The sequence below is a fragment of the Dermochelys coriacea genome, chromosome 1 (genome assembly GCF_009764565.3).
Source record: "Dermochelys coriacea isolate rDerCor1 chromosome 1, rDerCor1.pri.v4, whole genome shotgun sequence".
NCBI lineage: Eukaryota > Metazoa > Chordata > Testudines > Dermochelyidae > Dermochelys > Dermochelys coriacea.
This window is the reverse complement of record NC_050068.2, coordinates 296,349,861-296,371,533: the sequence shown is the minus strand read 5'-3', so window position 1 is coordinate 296,371,533 and position 21,673 is coordinate 296,349,861. Positions and strand designations below refer to the sequence as shown.

The following is a 21,673-nucleotide window of genomic DNA, read 5'->3' as shown; positions in this document are numbered from 1 at the left end:
TTAAAAGTTGTGAGATAACTAGATTACATGGTCCATTTTTAATTTCCATTTTATTAGCTGGCATGCAAGACCACTAAGGCAACAGAATTTTATATACTAATGTAGTCTTCATTTAAAAAAGAAAAAATGACAGTAGCTTCTTCAATCTGTATTATATTAACTATGTATTTATCTTTTGGATTCCATAGGACTACTCCCATGAATAGTTACTCAGGCGTGTTTTTGCAGGATTGAGCCGTTTACTGAATATTATAGACACTGCCACCATCTCTGCCTATAGTTTAGGTTGCTTGACACTTTCATTATAAGAACTTGTTTTCTTTGCTTATATGCTTTGCTTCTTTGCCAAACTTTAACCATTGTGGCTGAAATTTTCCAGCGTCTCCCCTAGGCTGAATTGTTTTGGAATGTTTCAGGAAAAAGAGCTTCAGTCATTTCTAAGAATGAGATTAGAGAAAAATATGTTTTGCCCATGTGAAAAAGATTCTTAACCTTTTAGTTGAGAAGCGCTAGCACCTTCATGCTTTGGAGCAGGGACCTGAAATTTCACAGTGGCTTGCCTTTGTGTTAACGATGGATCTTTTAGGCAGTTTTTCTACAGGAATTAGGCCAAGTTATGAGCCTTTGAAAAAGTTTCAGTTTGCATTTGGTCAGCAGAGATTTGTTACAAGTTAGCAGCTAAATTCTCTGAAAATCCTGTCTGCCCTGAGCGTGCTCCAGCCTGCAGCTGTGAAGTGGGAGCGGAACTTTCCCTGTAATTGCCCATGGTGGCTGCTGTGGCACTGGGCACCACAACAGAGAGCAGGGAGACTCTCTCCTGTGCTCAGTGCTCCCCCTGCTGGCATCCAGGGAGAATGGAGAAGGAATACAGAGGGGACAAAGAGCTGGAGTTGGGGGGAGAGGGAGTGGGATGAGGTGGGAGTGAAATGGCAGGAGTAGACTGCCACTGAGATAAGGCAGGGGACTGGGACAAGGAGTCTGGATGGTGGTGAAAGGGGGTGTAAAACTGGGAGCTGGTGTGGGAGCACAGCAGAGAATGAGATTGGCTGGTAAAGGAGACTGGGTCAATAATCCTGTGGGGGAAGGAGGAACAGATGAACAGAAAAAGTAGAGTTTGGACTGTGCTCTGGGGCTCAGTTGGGGATGTGTAGTGAAGACGGCTGTTGTCTGTAGGATCCCTACCCCATCTGTTGCAGAAGTTAGAAGTTGTGTAGTGAATGAATCAGGGGACTGCAAGAAGAAAAAGGTAATCATATTTAAAAGCAGTTAAATGCTGCCCTGGAGAATTTGTTTCTATCTCAACTCTGCCACAGAGTTCCTGCGTGATGCTACTCAAGCCACTTAAACCAGCAACTTACAAGTGACCACTAATTGTGTTCTCCTCATTTTCTTGGTATTCGAGGCCCTGGGATCTGATTTGCACAAGTACTGAGTATTCACAACTGCAAATGAAGTCAAAAGGAGCTGTGCTCTGAACATAAAGTGCCATAATACTAAATAATCTGAAAGATTAGGTCCTAGGCATGTCAAATTGGGCATCTAAAATTAGTGGGCACTTTTGACCTTAAGCTCTCTGGGACAGATTCACAAAGAGGACTTAGGAGTTGATGTTACAATGCCTATGTGTCCCAGGGGTTTTCCAAGCCCCAAGTTAGGCAGCCGAGATCACCAGGCATTATATAGGAAAAGGCTAGGTGCCTAGGAAAAGGATTCACAGAAGCCATCCTACTGAGCAGGAAGCCACTTAAACTAGCCAGGAGTGAAACATACAAGAAGAAGCAGGGTTTAGGGCCATAGGCATCTAATTGACTGGCTGGAAGGAGATGCCTCCCTCTGACGTGAACCCTCTCCTGTAGTTAGGTGCCTAAATCAGGTCAGCACGTTCTCATGATAGACCTGGAGAGAGACCCCAATCTATGATAGCCAATAGCCCTGTGATTATGGAACTCACATGGGAGGTGGGGGATCTGGGTTCAAAGCAGGCGGAGAGGGAATTAAAGCCTAGCTCTCCTGCATCTCAGGTGAGTGCCCTAACCAATGGGCTATGGGGTATAAAGGAAACCGATGGAAGGACATCTCAACCACAGCAGTCTTTTTTGTGTGGGTTAGGAGTGCTTTGAGCACACCTACTGGATTGTGCCCTGTAAGAAAGGGAACACCTATCTTGAGAATCCCATTGGGATTTAGGCCTGAGCTAGCATGTTAAGCAGCTTGTCATCATCAGGACTTCAGTGGTTTTGCAGATGCCTGCTGACAAAAAGGCACCTCCAAGATTAGGCATCTGTGTTTTTTGTGAATATCAGTGATGCCTAAATGTTGGACTTAGGCACCAAAGTCCCTTTGTGAATCGAGGCCTCTGGGTCTCAGTTCTCGCTCTATGAAATGGTGTAATGGGGCTCTTAGGGAGCCTAGTGGGGTAGTGGTAGGGGAGTCCAGGCCCACCCACAGCCCTAGAAAGATCAGCCGTGTTTGGCCTCTGGGGTGGGCTCTCTGAGTTACCTTCCTTGGGTCACTTTCTACCACTGCTTCTTTCCCTCAGTTTCTGGTCCCAGACAAGGAGAAAAGAAAAAGGAAACCAAACTGCCAGCCCCCGCTGGGCTCCACATTCTAATCCTGTTCCGTCATGGAGGCTTCTCCAGTTCGCAGAAGCCTTCAGGATAGGTCTGCACTCCTCCACAGCCTCCTGCTTCTGAACTGGGTTGCTCCCTTTTCAACCCTGTCTTCAGTTGGAACATGCTCTGCAGGCTTGGAGGGGTGGGGCTAGCTGGCCCAATGTAGTCCTCTGCCCCTTCTTTCACAGTATGGGGTTTGTGTACCCCATTACAAATGGGGATAATATCACTTCACTAGGGTGTTATGAAAATAAATTAATTAATGTCTGTGAAGCACTTAGATACTATCCTGAAGAATGCCACAGGAAAGCCTATAAGGAAATAATTATTTATCCCAGGATTTGAATCCTGTGCAGGGAAGAAAGCATGGGGCCACATGATAAAACAAAATACTGAATAACTGCTCAGTCATTGAGCACTATCCATCCTGTGCACTGAATGTGTGTGTGTGTGGGGGGGGGTCCTGTGGAAGAGAATGTGTGTATGATCATATAATGCATATACACAAGGGCAGTGAATTAAGATAATCTTAATTCTGCCATTTCCTAACCTTCATTCACTTGACTTTGAAACCTTAACATTCTTCCAGGGTTGTGTGTGTAAAATTATATCTCGTTTTGATGTTTAGTCACCCTTTCCAGGTTACAGGCTTAAATTTTTAATGTAAAAAGGAAGTTATTTTGATGATAATAGCTAGCTCTTATATAGTGCTTTTTATCAGTAGACCTAAAAGTGCTTTTCAATGATGGTCAGTATCACCATCCCCATTTTTCAGATTGGGAAATTGAGGCATAGAGAGGCCTGCTGGGTGACTGCAGGCCAGTGGCAGGTATAGAACCCAGGTCTCCTGAGTACCAGACAAGGGCTCTGTCCACTATGACACATAATATGCCTCTCAGAATTGTTCTTACAAAACACATAACAAAGAACTTGGTTTCAGTGATAGCAAAATTTTGAAATAAAAAAACAGCTTTTGGAAATATATATTTCAGCCCACGGACAGATTGTACTCCCGAATTCCTGAAGATAGTGCTTCCCTGAACTACTGTAATGGAAGTCTCCCCGAACTACTGTACAGTCTTGCAAGCTTGACATTAAAAATACTGAATAAATACATCTGATTATGGCCACAGAGCCTGATTTGCAGAAGTGCTAAATACCACTAACTCCAAATAAAGGCAATGGGAGCTATAAGGTCTGGTGGTATGGAGGGAAAGTCTGACCCACAATTTCTTAAAGTTAAGATGGTGAGTGAAGAATGAGCCCAGACTGTTTGAAATGTATATACTAGAACAAAACCTTCAGGGGGTTCATCCAGAGACAAGCATATTTCACTCTTATGGTCTTAAGGGAAATTTATAGCATTAAATAATTCTCATTTGTAAACTAATTAATAAATTAGAGTAATCTGATCAAGGATGAAATGAAACTAAAAGCAGTTTCATCTAGAGAAAGACCATACTTTTCAATTCAAGCTTGCCAAAAAACTACTTCACGGTTCTATTTGCATCATGGCATATACTACAGGTAAGTCTCGGTGTAGTCTGATTTGGGGGCACACAATTTGCTACCAGAAAACTGTTCTCCAGAATCTAAGTTACCACATTTACAATTGCAAAGCCTTAAGAACATGAATCAAGCATGAACACATGCGGTGCTATCTTACCGAGTCCCTGCAGAACCTGAGACAATAACTAAGAGCATCACCAAATATACTCAGGACTACCCTTTCTACCAATCCCTCCACCAGCCTGCCTTTTCAGCAGAACTGAAACAAGGTGTATCAACTCCTGAACAACTTCACTAGGCCTGCCTGGGAGTGAATAATTGCTCCTTAGCTCTGTGCACAGGGCTGGGGAGAAAACAGGATTCCTCCTGTCCCTGCACTCCAGTTACCTCCTGGACCTGTTTCTACCCACCATTCTCAAGCAAGAATCCTAAGGAAGACACCCCCGGCTCAAAACTAAGAAATAACAGGAGCTCTGTTTCTCTGGGGCTGATAAACATCAGTGAAGTATCTGGAGAAGAGCATGCCCATGTGCTCCTCCCAGAGCTATGCAAGAGTGATGCCATCATGCTAGTGCAGGAAAGAGGATCTGAAACTGACTATGCATGAAGTGCTATCAAACATAAAAAGTGAACCTAAAATAAAGAAAAATACATTTTCCACCAGCTTCTTTCAGTTTTGGTAATTTTAAGTGCAACTTGTAACTATAGTAAGTACAATGTTTTCAGACAGTGTGATATTGAGATAGTGTCCCTTTAATATCTGACTAATGTATAATTATTTTCAGCTAAAGGAAAAATCTCAAATTTATTCATGAACTACCACATTATTCAGGTAAATACAGCAGCCTGCTGAGCATCTCCAGTAAAGCCTTGCTCACCGGCTAATACCGAATATATATTATGTAGCCTAATAGTCAATAGCTTAAAAAGTCATAATTTAAAAAAATAATTAAGTGCCCTTAACTAACCATACAGTAAAAAGAAAAGGAGTACTTGTGGCACCTTAGAGACTAACAAATTTGTTAGTCTCTAAGGTGCCACAAGTACTCCTTTTCTTTTTGCGAATACAGACTAACACGGCTGCTACTCTGAAACCTGTAACCATACAGTGACACTATTTTAAGCATTTCAATCAGCTTGAACAAGGTGACTGGACTAGTTAGTTCAATTTTGTTAAGTTGACTTCTTGTCAGATTTGCTTTCAGGTTTCCATTAACTAGCAGTTTTCTCAACTGTTTTCCTAGTATGGATCGGGCTGAAATTCATCAATTATCTCATTTGTGATTATAGGAATCACTTCCCTTTTCATTTACAATTACATATTGCTAACCAAATATTGCTTACGTATTGCTCTGCTAACCAAAGCAATTGCTTATTCAGAGAACATTTCATGTATTTTAGCTATCTTTTACTGATGTTTAATAGGTGGAAATATAAGAAAGATGAACCAGCATCACGTGACCAACAAATGTTTCATGGACCACTAGTGGAAAACTGGACAATCCACAATCTTGAGATCTTTTACACTAGCATGATGTTGGAACATCTGGACTTCAAACACTATAGGGGAAATTTTTTTTTAAAAAAATTCCAGTGGACTTTCCCCCCCCCAATGACATAATATTTTATTGGTCTTTAGTTTTGTGAAAATTTTCTAAATAAAAAATGAATAACCCTTAAATTTGGCTCAAAGCATAACCCAATAATCTTATTTTAACATTCAGCAGAAACACATTCAGCAACATGGAATTTAGTCCAGGGCAGTTTCACATTTCAATTCAACTTTCACACACGCAATAAGAAATTAGTCCCCCATATAGCACTGTACAGTACTAGCATTAAATTTAAGTACAGCTGTCATGGCTGCAGAAAGATTACTACTACCACCAACCAATTCATACCAACTCAGGTGTAATCACAAAGCAATGCTTTCACAGTGGCTAGTCATGCTTAGTTTAGAGATTAAGCAAATGAATTGACTGTAAGAAACTCAGTATTTCCTTTAAGAATTCCTTTGCCATCCCATATGCAAATCTCTGAATTCTACTGTTCCCCAGTATTTACCACAGTATCAACACTTTCACATCATTCAGAGCCCCAGATTTAATATCTTTGCATTACAGGTATGGTAGTCTTGAATTTACTTACTGCAAGTACTTTTGCTTTGATTGTGTTATACATAAAAGTTGTTTTTTGAAGTCTGAACATTTTGTACTTATTATTTAATAGTAAGTACATATTGTTACATATAACAACTAAGAATTTTTTTAAAAAAATGTACTTGCATGCAACAAGACTTCATATATAGTGAGTTTTTCCTTTTATGGAGGGGGGGGAGGGGAGAAGAATTCTACACAGTAACACCACAATGAAAAATGAGTTTTTTAAAAAACAAGAAAGTAGAAAACACATTAGGAGAATTTATGAAGTGTAATTCCTGAATTTACTTAAAACCAAGGTTTTCAAATTGACTAGTTTTGAGATGATGGTATTTGTTATTGAGATTATTTTAAAGGGTCAATTCTGCAAACCAGTACTTACGTGAAGAGTCCTTCACCACCTTCAGTGGGACTACTTATGAGTAAGAATTTGCAGACCTGCCATAATATTGCAGGTTCTTTTCCACTTTAAATATGATAAAACCAGCATAGTACATTAAAATTGAGTATATGCTTAAGAGCCCCTATTTTTTTAAATAGGATAATATTGCATAGTTCAAGTTAAGATATTTATCAATGATCTGCACGTCTTTAGTAACATCTTCTTTAAAACTGCCAGTACTCTAAAGTGTAAAAGAATTAAAAAGCATTATATAGTAAGGAGGGAGAAGGGAAAATGGCAGGTATTCTATACTTTTGCTCAGTAAATACCACTTGTTAGAAAGTGTACACTTTTCAGTAATTGTGAGCTATGCAAACATAGAAATCTTGAAGTTAATGCCAACACTTCTACATGTGTTGTTACTAAAAATGCTTGAAATATATATGACTGTCATGTGAAGTGTCTGACATAACCACAATTAGGTTACAGTATTCCTTTCCAAGATTTCATCCTATATTGCACAGTACTGTGTGCACAATTTAAGAAATGCACTAAATAACTGTCCTCTCTAGCCCATGTAGTAGACTGCAATTACCAAAAAATACTAGCTGAGAAAATACGCTAGCACCTCAATTTCAAGAACTTATAAATTACTGAGTTAGTAGTTCCTATCAACATTTGGCTAGCAAAATTACATTTCTGATTAGCAGTAACTAACATTTCCAGGCAGCGAGAGTAGCAAAAACAAGGATGAAAGGGGCCAGTGAGAAGAGGTGAACAACATTTCACCCTCCAGAAAGGAGAAACACAGTAGTGGCATGCTAACAGTGCAGCTGTGGCCTGGCCTGTAGAGAGCAGCAGTTGGACAAATAGGTTGCAAGCAGAACATAAAACTGTAGTGGAGAGTCAGACAAAATGACTAACAGGAACTATGATCTAGAGCAGTGGGAATTTTGTTTCACAATTAGACTTGTCTTCCCCTCCCCCAACATACACTTTTTAACTTTTACAGTGTAAATAATCCTAGATCAATCATTAAATCTACATGATCTACAAGAACACTGATTCCACAGATAATACTAACATAAAAAATTAAAGTAAATCAACTGCCCTGTATATGCAAAAAGAAAAAGGAGTACTTGTGGCACCTTAGAGACTAACAAATTTATCCCTGTTTGCTGTAGAGGATGTTGATCAGGTGGTTCTGCAGTTTCTTTGAGAGTGTGTGGCACAAGCTGTCAGCATAGTCTGTGTGGTATGTAGATTGTAATGGATTTTTTACCTTCAGTCCTTTCGGTATGATGTCCATCTGTTTGCATTTGGAGAGGAAGATGATGTCTGTCTGTATCTGTGCGAGTTTTTTCATGAAGTTGACAGATTTCCACTCTATAACAAATTTAAATTTGTTAGTCTCTAAGGTGCCACAAGTACTCCTTTTCTTTTTGCGAATACAGACTAACACGGCTGCTACTCTGAAACCTGTCATTATGCAAGGCACTGAATTTAGCCGTATAGAGTGGAAATCTGTCAACTTCATGAAAAAATTCGCACAGATACAGACAGACATCATCTTCCTCTCCAAATGCAAACAGATGGACATCATACCGAAAGGACTGAAGGTAAAAAATCCATTACAATCTACATACCACACAGACTATGCTGACAGCTTGTGCCACACACTCTCAAAGAAACTGCGGAACCACCTGATCAACATCCTCTACAGCAAACAGGGAAAGATTAAGAATGAGCTCTCAAAACTGGATTAAATTTGTTCGTCTCTAAGGTGCCACAAGTACTCCTTTTCTTTTTGCAAATACAGACTAACACGGCTGCTACTCTGAAACCTGCCCTGTATATGTTAGTTTTACATATAATCTAAACAATTTTTGTAGTTTAGGTTTTATTTTACATTTTATACCAATTTAAGTTACAGTTATAAGAACCATACAATAATACGATGGGAAGCTACAATAAGGCAGTGGTATTTTGTTCTAGCTACATTTAATCTGACTTTTTACTGTCACACAATGAGGTATTTCATAACCTCTGAACACCAGCATTTCAAGCACTTGCTGTATATTTAGAATTCCCGTTTTAAAAAAAACTTTCTACCATCAGTAAGACAGCATCTGCCTTTCAGAACCATGAACAATGCACCTAAACAAAAGTCACCTTTAGAGAAATTGGGTAAAATCTTAATTTAATTTAATTCCTACTCCAACCCATCCCCCACCGCTTGCTCCGAAGGAAGGTACACTTTTACTACAAGAAGTAAAAAGCATTGCAATATTGCAAACATTAGTTAGAAAACCATATCAAATTAAAGACCAAGCCATTGTTTAAATTTAAAACAACATGTTGTTAAGATGGCAGAGTCACGGATTAGAGTCCAACACAGATATTTTGTACCTTGCTGTTAGCTAATGAAAACTGAAGCATCAGCCTAATAGGCCGATTCCAAAGGCACGCGCTAAAATGAAGCAAACCGTAATTAGGTGCTGAAATTGACCTAATTAACTACACTAAGAACCTAGATCTTCCCACAGCTCTTTCCAGGTTTGCCAGATTCCTACAGCAATAAAGTTACATAAACTGGGCTGCCAACCACGAGCTCAAGAAGGGAGAGGTTTAAGAGCAAAAGGAGCGAGCCCGGAACAAGGTTTCCAGGAGGAGACAGCAAATCCGCTCCCAACCCCACTGCCACTCGCAGTGCACACCCAGTGCCCGAGACCTATCCCCACGGGGAACCTCCCCGTCCCTGCCGGCGAGATCGGGGCGGCGCCTTGCTGCCGAGCATCCCGGATCGCACAGGGCAGGACCGTCGCCCCGGCCGCGGAGCCGCAGCTCCGGAAGGTCCCCGCAGAGCCCTCGCTGCCGGCTGGTCCCAGCGCTCAAATCGCCGCTTCGCCCGCTGCTCGCCTCCCCCGCGCAGTGCGCGCCACGCTTTGCAGAAAGTCTCTTCTCGGGGGTGGGGGGCCGGTGAAGTCCCTCGCTCCCCGTAACGTCGCTTCGCCGCCGCCTTCTGCGTCTCTTCCGCGGCCAAGTCCGTGTTTTGTTGACAGCTCTGTGGGCACAAAATGGGGCTGCTGCCGCTTCCATGGGCGCCGCCATTTTGTGAGGAGCCGCGGCTGTAGCTGTAGCCGCAGCCTCAGTAGTGGCGGCAAGGGCCGCCCAGGCGTGTTGGAACGGCGGCAGGGGCCTGTGTAATGGTTGAATACAGTGACCCCCTCTAGGGAATCCCCAGCTGACAGTTACGTAAGGGACCGTGCGCAATTGCTGTGCTTAGCACGGAAACCCACCTAACCCTGATACGCAATTTGACTATCCTTCCCTCTGCACCCCCCCCCCCCCCCTGCCCCCGACTGCATACGGGCTAGAAAAATGATTCACCTCTGCCAAGTCTCCCTCACTTAGGGAGACCCACCCACCTCTGAGTTCAGAAGCACTTAAAGGCATGTTTAACACTGTCTCCCGCTCGTGAGAAAGGCTTTTGCTGAAATATTTCAATGAGCTATTTAGATCCCCAATTCCTTATTTTGTTTTAAATCTCTCATTCGTAGTCTCAGCTTTAGCAAAAAGAAAAGCAGGACTTGTGGCACCTTAGAGACTAACACATTTATTAGAGCATAAGCTTTCGTGAGCTACAGCTCACTTCATCGATGCCTCGCATAGACGACTGATGAAATAGCAAAACCCCTCAATATCATAGGGGTGCTGATCTCAAGGTTCTTCGGGACTAAATTGAATGGACATTTTAAAAACAAGGCTGAGTGCTACTCTATACATTTTTCACACAGAAACACACAACAGAATCCTCCATCCAGAGAGGGAGAGGCTTGAAATACTGCCTGAGAGTTCATTCCAAACGGAGGGATTTCTGCCTCCCCCGCTCCACAATGAGTATGACCTAGAGGGCAACTCCTTCTGAACATCTTACTATATCTCTGTCTCTGTGGGTATATTCAAGCTGAAAGAGCAGTCAAGTTGAGAGAAAAAAAATCTTACATGGAAAAAAATGTTTTATTCCCTTAAGTAAGTTAGTACAGGGAGTATAAGGGCATTATAGTTTTCCTTGAAGTGCTCACTTGAGGCCATAATGTGCCATTGATTTTAAAACAGAACTTCTAACTGACTTTAATGAGGAATTCTGCTTAAAAACTGCTGACTACGGCCTGGGGTTTCAATTTATTGTCTATGAGAAAGAAATGCGCCTCTGGAGTCTTATAAAGTGGAACAAGTGCTCACCTCAAGTTCTGTTTACCCTATGAGAAGGATAAGTGCCCACCTGGATTATCACTTACTAGTCTGTAAATGAGGGATGAGTTTTAGGGAGGACTCACCTGGGATCCCATTTACTGTACGACCCCATCCCCACTTACTTTAATGGGAGCAGGATGGTGGCCTTGCTGAAAACCTATAAAAGCATTCACTTGGGTTCCCACATACTGTATGAGGGACAAGAGCTTACCTGGAGTCTCATTTATTGTATGCTGGGCGACACGTGGTGGCCTAGACACTGGGCCTCATGATAAGAGAGGTCCTGTTCAAGGTATATGAGGGACAAGTTTTCCCCCCTATGAATTGTATGAGGACCAATATGAGAGAGAAGCATATATGTGGAAATCCCATTAACTGCTCACAGGCATATATGTGACTGTGTCTGGGGTGTAGTATTAGAAAAATTGTTTAATTACAAAGAATATCGCTTCTTAACCAGAAAGAAATATTTACCTAGCAAGACAATTCACTCCCCTAGAGACATACCTGCCTAAGGTGTCACTCATTTAAGTAAGGGATCAGACTTCCTTAATGGGAAGATTTTACAATATTTAATCTTGAAACAATCTTAAAAGGTGTTTGGGGGCCTTTCAATGAAGTATGTAAAATCCCCCTCGTCATTCAAAATGCCTTAGAGTTGGACACCCAAAAGTTTGTTTTTAAGTCATAATCCTCCCCTGCCCCCTTCACGTTGTTAACTCAGTACATTTGATTTAGGCCAATGTAATACAGAGATTTCAAATCAAACTTTCCCGTCTCCTTGTTTCTCCCTCGAATAAGTCACTGGAATGATTCGTCCCTTTAAAGCCCGGGAAGAAGGGCACATTTCCCCTACCCCTAACCCTGGAACAACCGGTAGTAGCCGTTTTCCCCTTCCCTCTTCTCCTTCTCCCTTTTCTCTTTCCGCCTGGCTTTGTGTGAAGTTTGCGGCACATTGCAGATGAGCCCTTAGCGGCGAGAGGAGCCTATTGTTCCCCGCCAGGAACTGCTTGCAGGGGCTGTGCTGGCTTTTGCCTTTCGAGCTGCCTTTTGCAGTACCTGGGCCGGCCTCCGGGGTTCGCTGTGTTGCGCTCTCGCCCAGGCAGCTGCACGGCGGCCTCAGATCTTTTTGTCTGAGAGAGAAGAGAAGTGAATCCCGCTGCCGCCGCCGCCGCCGCCGCTGCTGTAGCTGTACAGTGTGTGTGTGTGTGTGTGTGTGTGTGAGAGAGAGAGAGAGAGAGAGGGAGATTGCATGGAGCCGCGTCTGTAACACACACACACACTGTCAATACCTCACTCCAGCTCCCCCCGCCCCACCACAACACTAACCCAATTCATTGTGTGATCCAGCAGCACCATGTTGAGTCTCATGTGCAGGCTGGATCGGTTGGGTTTGTGGTGCTGAGACAGGCAGCAGCAGGAATTACTGAGAGGTGCCCCTCTCCCTCCCTGTGTGTCTCTGCCCGTGTGTTGTGTGGAGACGGGACTCGCAATTACCACGCTCTCGGGGGCTCCCTTATTCCTTTTAAACTTTTTTTTTAAACAAGCCCCTCTCCATGGCTGATCCCCGGCCGAGCACGGGCACCTGGGTCTCGTAAAAGACAAGGAGGAGCCGGGGATTGTTGTTGTTGTTGTTGTTTTTTTTAATTGGATTTTTTTTAAAGAAAACCTTTTTTAATACAAAAAAATGGCAAATTCGACGGGTAAAACCCAACCAGATCAGCGGAGAAAGGGACTCGCTTTCCTGGACGAGCTGCGGCAGTTTCACCACAGCAGAGGGTGAGGAAAATGGGGAGATGGAAGGGGAGGGGGGGGGGAGGCTTTTAAACCGGCCAGATCCAACTTCCAGCCCCTTCCCTGAAGGACACGGCAGCCCCTGCGAGGGGAGAAAAGGGGGCAGAGTTGACAAGTTGTGTTGTTTTGTGTGTATCGCCTTTGGCAGGTCTCCTTTTAAGAAGATCCCTGTGGTGGGTGGGAAGGAGCTGGATCTTCACGCTCTCTACACCAGAGTCACCACTTTAGGCGGATTTGGGAAGGTGAGTGGAAGTTTTAATTTGGGTTCCCCTCCCAGTAACCTCTTCCCAAAAGTCTGCTCTGACCCTCGGGGGCAAAGAGGGGAGGTGGGGTGGCCGGGAAGCGTCCCATTGAAAGCCGGCAAGGGAAGGTGGGGGGTGGAAGAAGGAAGGAAGCAGGCAGGCAGGTTGGTGGCTTGGCCTTGTTGGTAGAGAGATGAAGGGGGATCGTTGGGGGTGTAGCGTACACACTACTTGTGCCTCCCTTTCCTCCTCCACAGTCCCCTTTTTCCTTCCCCTCTTTCCTGGGAGAAAGAGAGAGAGCAGAGCGTGTGGGTCTGCGTGTGAGTTTGTTTCTCTCGCTTGCGATTGCTGCTTTCTGTGTGTTTCGCACAGGCAGAGACGGAGAGGAGCGTCTGAGTGCAGTTTTAGTGCAACTCAAAATTAGCGGGCATGTTTAACATCGATAATCGGCACGGAGCATGGGCTAGGAAATGATCCTCGCAGCCGGGGGGGACCAGGCGCTGCCCTCGGAGCCCTTCCCGGAGAGAAATAACAAAAGGGGCACCCAAGACGGTGTGTAATCAAATAGCCATCTTTAGGCTTCAAGGCTAGGGACAGAAATGTAGGCCTCAAAAGAAAGGCCTCTCTGTGTCTATAGATCTGTCTTGGGGGGACTCACCGAGCCGGCTCCCCCGCTCCCCTGAACCCCGGAGGCCAGTGGGCGCCCCCTCCAAGACTTTCTTGAATCATTTTAAACTTCTTTGGGTTTTTAACGGACCGCGTTAGGATTTAAAAGGGGGCGACAGAGGGACTCCCGATTGGTTATTGTCCAGGCAGTAAAAACAAAACAAACAACCCCAAAACAATATAACCCTTCCGTTTCCCCCAGAATAACCAAATACATCACATAAAATGTAAAATAATGGTAAGGAGCTGGATTATACCTGAGGGGAGACCACCAGGGACTGTCAATGAGAAATATAGCCATATATCCCATATACATAGATCTCTCTCTCTCTCTCTCTCTCTCTCTCTCTATATATTTTTCATATATTTATTTGTTTCATGGCAGCCCGTATTCCTTGTGATGTTCACTATCGACGATGTGTGTGTTGTGTATCTCTGTCTGTATGTTGTTTTTGACAGGTATCTGAGAAGAATCAGTGGGGAGAAATTGTAGAGGAGTTTAACTTTCCCAGAAGTTGTTCTAACGCTGCCTTCGCTTTAAAACAGTATTACTTGCGGTAAGTGCTGATAAGGGCTCTTTCAATAGTATTATTGAGCATGGGATAGCTTTTTATTTTCAATGTGTGCAACAGTGAAAGCAACTCCACCCCCAAAAAATATCTAAAATAAAGCACTTCCTAATCGACTGAGTTAGTTCACTGGTCAGCTGAAAGTAACTCTATGTTGTGATTGTTGATATTTGTAACCTCTTTTTGTTATTGTTTATGTTTGTATTTTACATCTGCCAGCCTTAAACTTGTCAGGTAAACCCAAGTATGTAAAGAATAATCAGAAGCATTTTTATTGATTATTTTAAATTGACAATACAGTTAAACTGATATTAGCAACCAAATTAGTATATTAGTTATTGAAACTTTGTTTCAATAAAATGTCTTTGATTGGTAGACTTGGTTACCTGTTTATGAAGTTATACTCTGGTTTAAAAATACATCTTTTGTGGAAAATGGTTTGCTTCTCAACAATATATAAATACACAATTATCAGCTGTTTGTAGTTCATTTTTATCATCTAGGAGTTGTCAAATAGGATATTTTAATTTTTTTCAGTTATTTAAACATATCCGTTTCCTGCATTTTTTTTCATTTTCAGTGATCTTATTAATAACTAAGGGTTATTTTTCTGACCTTTCATGAACCTTATAGTGCATCTTCTAGTTTGGTGTACGTGCTACTGTTCAGTTACTAAATGGTCTTTTTTATTAAAGTTAATTATAACTTTTATCAACTAATCTGTATGAAAATATTCTTATATATATTCTAAAAGTAATAGTGGCATCTCTTAATTTAAAATGTTTGCCATATGTTTAAGGAGCCAACATTTATGTTTTTTAATTATATACATCATATTTATATTTTTATAGTAATTTTCAAATGTTTTAATAACAAAATAGTTACAGGCTGTGCTTTTTGTATGTGATATATCCTCTGTGTGTTGTTTTAATTGTTGATTTTTGTTTTTTCACAATGCACACGAGCTATATCTGTCTCAGGTTTAGCATTCTGAATTAGAAAATGCAGTAATTGCACAGGTGCACTTTCTATTGGCTGTCCTAGATTGACTTCCAGCTTGAAGCTGTAGAGTTCACAGCACTGTGTAGAGCAGTTATTGAGTTACAATGAAGTCTGGAAAACCGTAGTCAGATATCTGTAGCTACTGGATTTGTTTTGTGATGTCATGTTATTTCTTTAAAATCCCCACCAATTGAAGAAATAAACTTTTCTAATACTATGTACTATATTAATGGCTACTAGTGGGCCTAGGTATAAATTGGGAATCTCATTTTTTGGGTGTCTTCCATCTATTTATGTTTGTTTGTTTTATTAATATTCAGCATTGGGAGCATATTGCTAAAGATGAGCTGGATGACAGGAATTGGTTTTTGCTTTTTTGAGTTTTCGTAATGGACTATGAGATCTCAAACTCCTGAAAAATGTACTAAAGTTGTCAGAGAACAATCATCATATTACCCCTCCCTTCTTTCAGGTCCATATTTTCAAATCAATAAATGTTAGAACACTCAAGCTTCTTGCGATAATAGGTTGTATACTCTTTGGGACAGTTACTGTGGTTTCTTCTGTGTTTTGAAGGTGTCTTGCGCACTGTGCTCATTAGCACAACCCAAATAATAAGCAATTTAAAATATATCATGTGTCATTTCTTATTTAAAAATACATTGGATTCTTACTAGACCAAATCACTAAAAGTTTGTATATTATTACGATAGTAGTATTGACAGGATATTAAAAATACCAAATTTTTCTAAAAGATTTACATAAACAACCATAACAACTTTAAAAGAACTGTTATTGATTTTATTTTGCTGAAAATAAATTTTTTAAATAATTTGTTAAAAAGAAAAATCTTTAAAAACAGTTTGTTTTTCATGGATTTCCATCTTTTAAATAGGCTGTTCTTGAACTATACTGTCAGTTATTTTTTCATAATTTTTGCTATTCTTGTTTTACTCGTTGGTAATTCCATTGGAAGATGAAGTGTTTTCTTAACTAACTTATTTTCCCTCCACTCCGCGCTCATTGGTTTGTTGTTGCAAGGTTATAGCTGGGGTACTGACTTTTTGTGTGTTTGTTGAGGTTTTTTGTTGGAAGGGAGGTGAGGAGAAGGAAGAAAGACACCAACACAAATATTTTTAAAAATAAATAGTGATATTTAGTGCCTCCGTGTTTGGGTTCCTAACTTAATATTCCTTAAAGGGGCCTTATTTTCATGAATTTTTGGACATCTACTTTCTGAATGTCAGACCCTTGTGAGGGGGTTCAGTTTAGGTACACAAAATCATTAGTTATGTTTCAAAATCTTGGCCCACAAATTTTAAGGACTTCTGCAAACTGAACTGGTCAAAATTTGGGCTTACCAACCTTAGAAGTTTTTCCCAGTATGTAACATTGGGCCCGGATCCTGTAAAGAGATCTGCACAGGCAGCTGTTTATAGGAGCCCTGTTGAACTCTATGTTCACTGTCGTGGCACATACACTAAGAAGACGACTCACATGGATACCTTAGCAGATTTGGAGCCTTGGTAGTTTGTGATGGTAGGAAGTTACATCTTTCTGTGAAGCATCTGGCACTGTGCATTGTTTGAGATAAGATCTCAAACTAGGTGGACCATTGGCCTGTTTTGCGATCTCATCTCTTAGGGTCATGTCATTTTGATTTAAAATTATTGCTTAAATAGTTAGTTAACTATTTGTATGACACACTGGTGATCCATTTGTCTTCATCAAATTGAATGTCTTGTCAAAGATATACCACACCCTTTTTCAGGTAGTGAGGGTTGTTGTTATTTTTAAACTGTAACTATTTTTTCCTGTTGACTGTTGTGGAATTTTGCCAGATGACTATAAGAGTGTGTTTTAGCCTTCATTAAAAACATAAATTTAAAACTGGATATGCTCCTGATCCTATGATAAACAATTCAAATAAGCTACAATTTTTTCTCCAAAAATTATGTGAGAGACTGCCTTAATCACACTAACTGTTTGAGTACATTTGCTTTGAGTTGTCTGACAGGTACAGCAATTCATGTGCTATGATTCTGTGGTGAGCAGTCAAAAGCCACAGTGCCAATAACCATTGATAGAGTTTATTTGTTAATATAGTGGTGTAAGTCTCTACAATAGGAGTTAGTGTAATTCCCTTGGATCTTAGTGCAAATTAGATGTTTCATGTCAATTGAGAATTAGTAAAGCATTTTCCAAATACTTCTGTGTGGGTACTTTACGGTGTTAATGGAAACATTTTAATAAGGGGCAGTACATGTAAATGTTGGTCAAAAGCATGTTTTTACATTTCTTGTTAGCTATGACTTGGTAAACATGTTGGCAAAAGAGAAGTTTAACAAAAAAATTTGAAATTTATTTCAAGTGATGGTTGGGTAGGTCCCCAGTCATACAAACTGTTGCCCTGATGTGGCCCCTTCCATCCATGTGGAGTCCTGTTTAGTAGGCATAAACCTGTTGGCATAAACCTACAGGGATGTATCTATTTGTAGATTCTGTGCCTATAGCTGTATATGGGGAGCAGGTGGTAGGAGGGAAGAGAATTTAAAACCAAAGATGCAACTGGAATATGGATGGCTGAATTAAAAATCACTGTTACAGAGACATGAATTATTTCTTTTAATATATTTGTGATGGTTAGAGAAGTTAGGCTAAAGATTGTTGTTCCCTTTAGATATCAGGTAGAATGAGTTTAAATTTCAGTCATGTAAGTAATTTTTTAGAAATTGTGAAGCTGGTTTATAAGTGAACTTATGCTAAAGATAAGGGCAGCAAAAAGCAGAATGAGTTAATGTTAGGGGCATAGGAGAATAAGAAGGGTTTTAATAAATATCGGGGTGGGGTGATTAGTAGTAAAGGGAAAGTAGGTCAATTAATAAATGAGGAAAGGGATTAAATTAATTATTAAAAAGACCATCATACTGAACCACTTAAACAAGTTCTGTCTTTAATGAGAAAAATAAACAAGTTTGGACAATTAAGAACTGAGGAAAACCTTATAAATATAGCTAGTGATGAAGAGTAAGTAGAATACTTGAAGAAAAATCTGAACAGTTTTATACATTTCCTGAATTCTGAGGTAATGCAAGATTGGAGAAAAGCAAATATAGTTCTGATTTTCAAAAAAGGAGAATCATCCTAGCAATTAGACCCCCCAGAAAAAATCTAACCTCTATCCCTCATAAAAGAATGGAACAAATATTGAGAAAATTCCCCTCTTACTATAATGGACCTATGCGCAATAAGTAGCCTGGATTTATAAACAACAGTTTTTTTTGCCAAACTATGTTGATTTTCTTTCTTTCTTAAAAAAAAAATGTTCAAAATTAGGTTTTAATCCTGCAACTGGACCTGCACAGACATCAATGGTTTCTGCATGGATGCAAAGATTCATCTACCTGCTGGATCTAGTTGTAGGGGCTGGGGCCATAGTGGATGATGGAAAAGTTACAGCTGAATTTATTTAAATTTGAATAAAACATCTGAAATATTGTCTATTAAAATCTCACTCTCAAATTAGTTAAAAATATGGCCAATCTTGTGGATTAAAAACTGATTGAAGAACAATAAACAAAAAGTGATAAATAGTAAAGAATGGGAGACATGCGTATGAGGAACTGCAGAGATCTTTTGGGTCCAGTTTAAGGCCTCAGTCCTGTAAAGAGATCCACTGGTACAAATACATAGTCACATAGACTCAGTTTCATTACAGCTTCGAGACCATAATTATTGTCTTTATTAATGATCTTTAAGAGAAAGTGAACAGCATACTAATGAAATTAGCAGATGATGCTAAACTGGAGAAAGTTGCAAATACCAATGAGTACAGAGAAATAAAAGAAATAGACTAGAGAGATTAGAGACGTTGGTAGCAAATAACAAAATGAGATTTAGTTTTGAAAATTCAAGCTAAACATCAGGGGGACAATAATCCAGAAACAAGTATTCGGTGTAGGGGTATAACCTGGAAAACAGTAATGCTGAAAAAGGAGATGGGAATGGTAGTGAACCGCAAATGAGATATCAGGGGCCCGATCATCCTGTCAGTTGCTTGTGCATTCAGCTCCCGTTGATATTAATGGGAATTCTACATGCTACTGACAGAATGATCAGGCCTCAGTTTGCAATGTGCTATGGCAGCAGAAAAGGCCAACATAATTTTAGGCTGCATACACAGAGGCATCATGTCATGAAACAGTGGGGTAATGCTCTCTCTTCTATGACACTAGTATGATTACATCAGGAATATTGTTTTTACTTTCAGCACCTCATTACCAGGTGGGACAAATAGGAGTTAAGCGCTGGAATAAATTGCCTAAGGAGGTTGTGGAATCTCCATCATTGGGGATTTTTAAGAGCAGGTTGGACAAACACCTGTCTGGGATGGTCTAGATAATACTTAGTCCTGCCTTGAGTGCAGGGGACTGTACTAGATGATCTCTCGAGGTCCCTTCCAGTTCTATGATTTTATAATTCTATGTTTAGAAGACTTTCAGGACTGATTTAAAAGGAAAGACTGAGATAAATATGCATTGCTCGACTAAGCAAGGACTATAGTGGCCATGATGATATCCATCCTACAAAGATTTAACAGGTTTTAACACTTAGAAAGGGGTAGAATTATTTAGAGTAGTGTAAGGGGCTGTAATAAGAAGTAATGGGATTAAATTAAGAAATGATACTTTTAAACTAAATAGCAGGCCAAACTTTTAAAGTAAGATCTACTATATTGTGGAATAGTCTTCCAAAGAAAATTGTGGAAACCCCATTGCATGGGTCATTTAAAAATAAACTGTTTGGAACAAAGGAGAAAAACAGCATTGATGTGGAGATGGAGTAGATGATGTTATAGGTGTTGTCCATCCTTGAATAACGCCGTAAGAGAGTCTGTCATTTACTACAGGTTTTACTAGAACGCTCTGTACTTCACCTTAAAAAGCTGTACAACTTAAACTTTATCACAGACCCTGAAATGATTGCAAGAGTAGAGATCACATCTGGCTATTAATTGTTAGTGGGGTTTTTAATTCTTTCTTAAGGAAAAATAATTTATAGTTTGTGTTTCCATCAAGCTTTTGGGGCCTTGGTTTGAAGGCTTAAGGAAATATTTTAAATACTTGATGGAGAATTTTGTTTTAGTTATAGTAGTACTGTTGGTGCCTCTACACTCAAGGCTAAACTTGATTTTTTGAGATTAAATATCTTGGTCATTTCAAATCTCAGGGTGTCTCTTGGTAAGAGTTATTTATTTAGATGGATGCTGTCTCCCCACCAACTGTACTGGGATTCTGCTCAAAAGTTAATATAACCTCAGTGTTGTAAAACTTGCACGGGGGTGGGGGGAGTGTTCAGGAGGCAGCAGCAAAGGAGGGAGTCAGTGGCAGCATGGTTATGTTAAAGTTCTTCTGACTGAAAACTCAACCAAAAGTCCCTGAAGCAAGTTTGAAGAAACATGGCCTCTATGCAGATGGCCTGGCCTCCATCAGATCCTGAGATCTTCAGTGAAGGGGTAAACTCCTCTCTGCTGCTGAACAAGCTGGTGAAAACTCTGTGAAGTGAACTTTGTGGTAATTTTTTTTTTCTCCTGGTTCCTTCCTGTGGGCTTTTCTGTTGGAGGTAATGATCTGGATTCTCTGCTGCTAAACTTGCAAATACTCATTTATTTATATATTTATTTTTGGCAAGACACTATCCTTCACTGTTAACACATAGTTCTGAATTTCTTTGTAAGTACTTTAAATATATATTTAAACTGACAGTTACGTGCAGTGACTAGTAATTTACATAAATATAACCTTTTGGTAACAGCTTTACTTACTGTGATTACACTAAGACCTGTTCAGTCTTCTGCTAACTGGTGAAAGATTATGGAGGCTGCTTTATGATGTCAAATTGAAACAGTGTTAAATTGAATTTATATTTTCAGACATAAAAATAGCTATGGTAACTATTTAAGTTTCAAATATAGGATAAACAGAATGCTTGGTAGTGCAAGACTCCTGTTTGTCCCATAATGGAGTGGAATAAGGCGGTGGGCAGGAAGAGAAAAGGTTCAGAGTTCTTTTCCCTTCATCGCCTGACAAGTTTAAATTCTTTGCAATTAACACACTTTAATGAGTAATATCATTTGCCCTCATTTGCAGGTGAGATGCCTGAGTGCAGGTCTACACTGCAAAATTAAGTCGACCTAAGTTACACTGACATGCAGCCACCACATGTAATTAAATTGCTTTTGCATGTCCACACTAGGCTCTTTGTGTTGGCAGTGTGCATCCTCAGCAGGAGCACTTGCACCAGTTTAACTGTCAGTGTGGAGCATGGTGGGACGGCTTCCAAAAGGCAGCAACAGTCGATGTAAGCAACACAATGTGTACACTAACTCTGTGTCGACTTAACTACATTGACCTAAGCACTATGCCTCTCGTGGAAGTGGAGTTAAGTGGGTGTAGTGAGTGGGTTACAATGGTGGGAGGTA

General features: G+C 40.5%; 1 protein-coding gene across 4 annotated transcripts in view; it reads left to right on the top strand.

The window, feature by feature from the left end:
* The window catches only part of ARID2 (AT-rich interaction domain 2), a 191,671-nt gene that overhangs the window by 1,763 nt on the left and 168,235 nt on the right, over nucleotides 1-21,673 (top strand). For 2 of the 4 annotated variants that reach the window (XM_043494343.1, XM_038405654.2), the window contains exons 1-3: nucleotides 10,330-12,698; nucleotides 12,862-12,955; nucleotides 14,081-14,178. In XM_043494343.1, coding sequence (XP_043350278.1) covers nucleotides 12,607-12,698; nucleotides 12,862-12,955; nucleotides 14,081-14,178 — 284 coding nt within the window. In that variant the 5' untranslated portion in view covers nucleotides 10,330-12,606. Of the gene's footprint in view, nucleotides 1-10,329; nucleotides 12,699-12,861; nucleotides 12,956-14,080; nucleotides 14,179-21,673 lie in introns of those variants that run through there. The other 2 variants (XM_043494338.1, XM_043494347.1) reach the window with 2 other exon arrangements.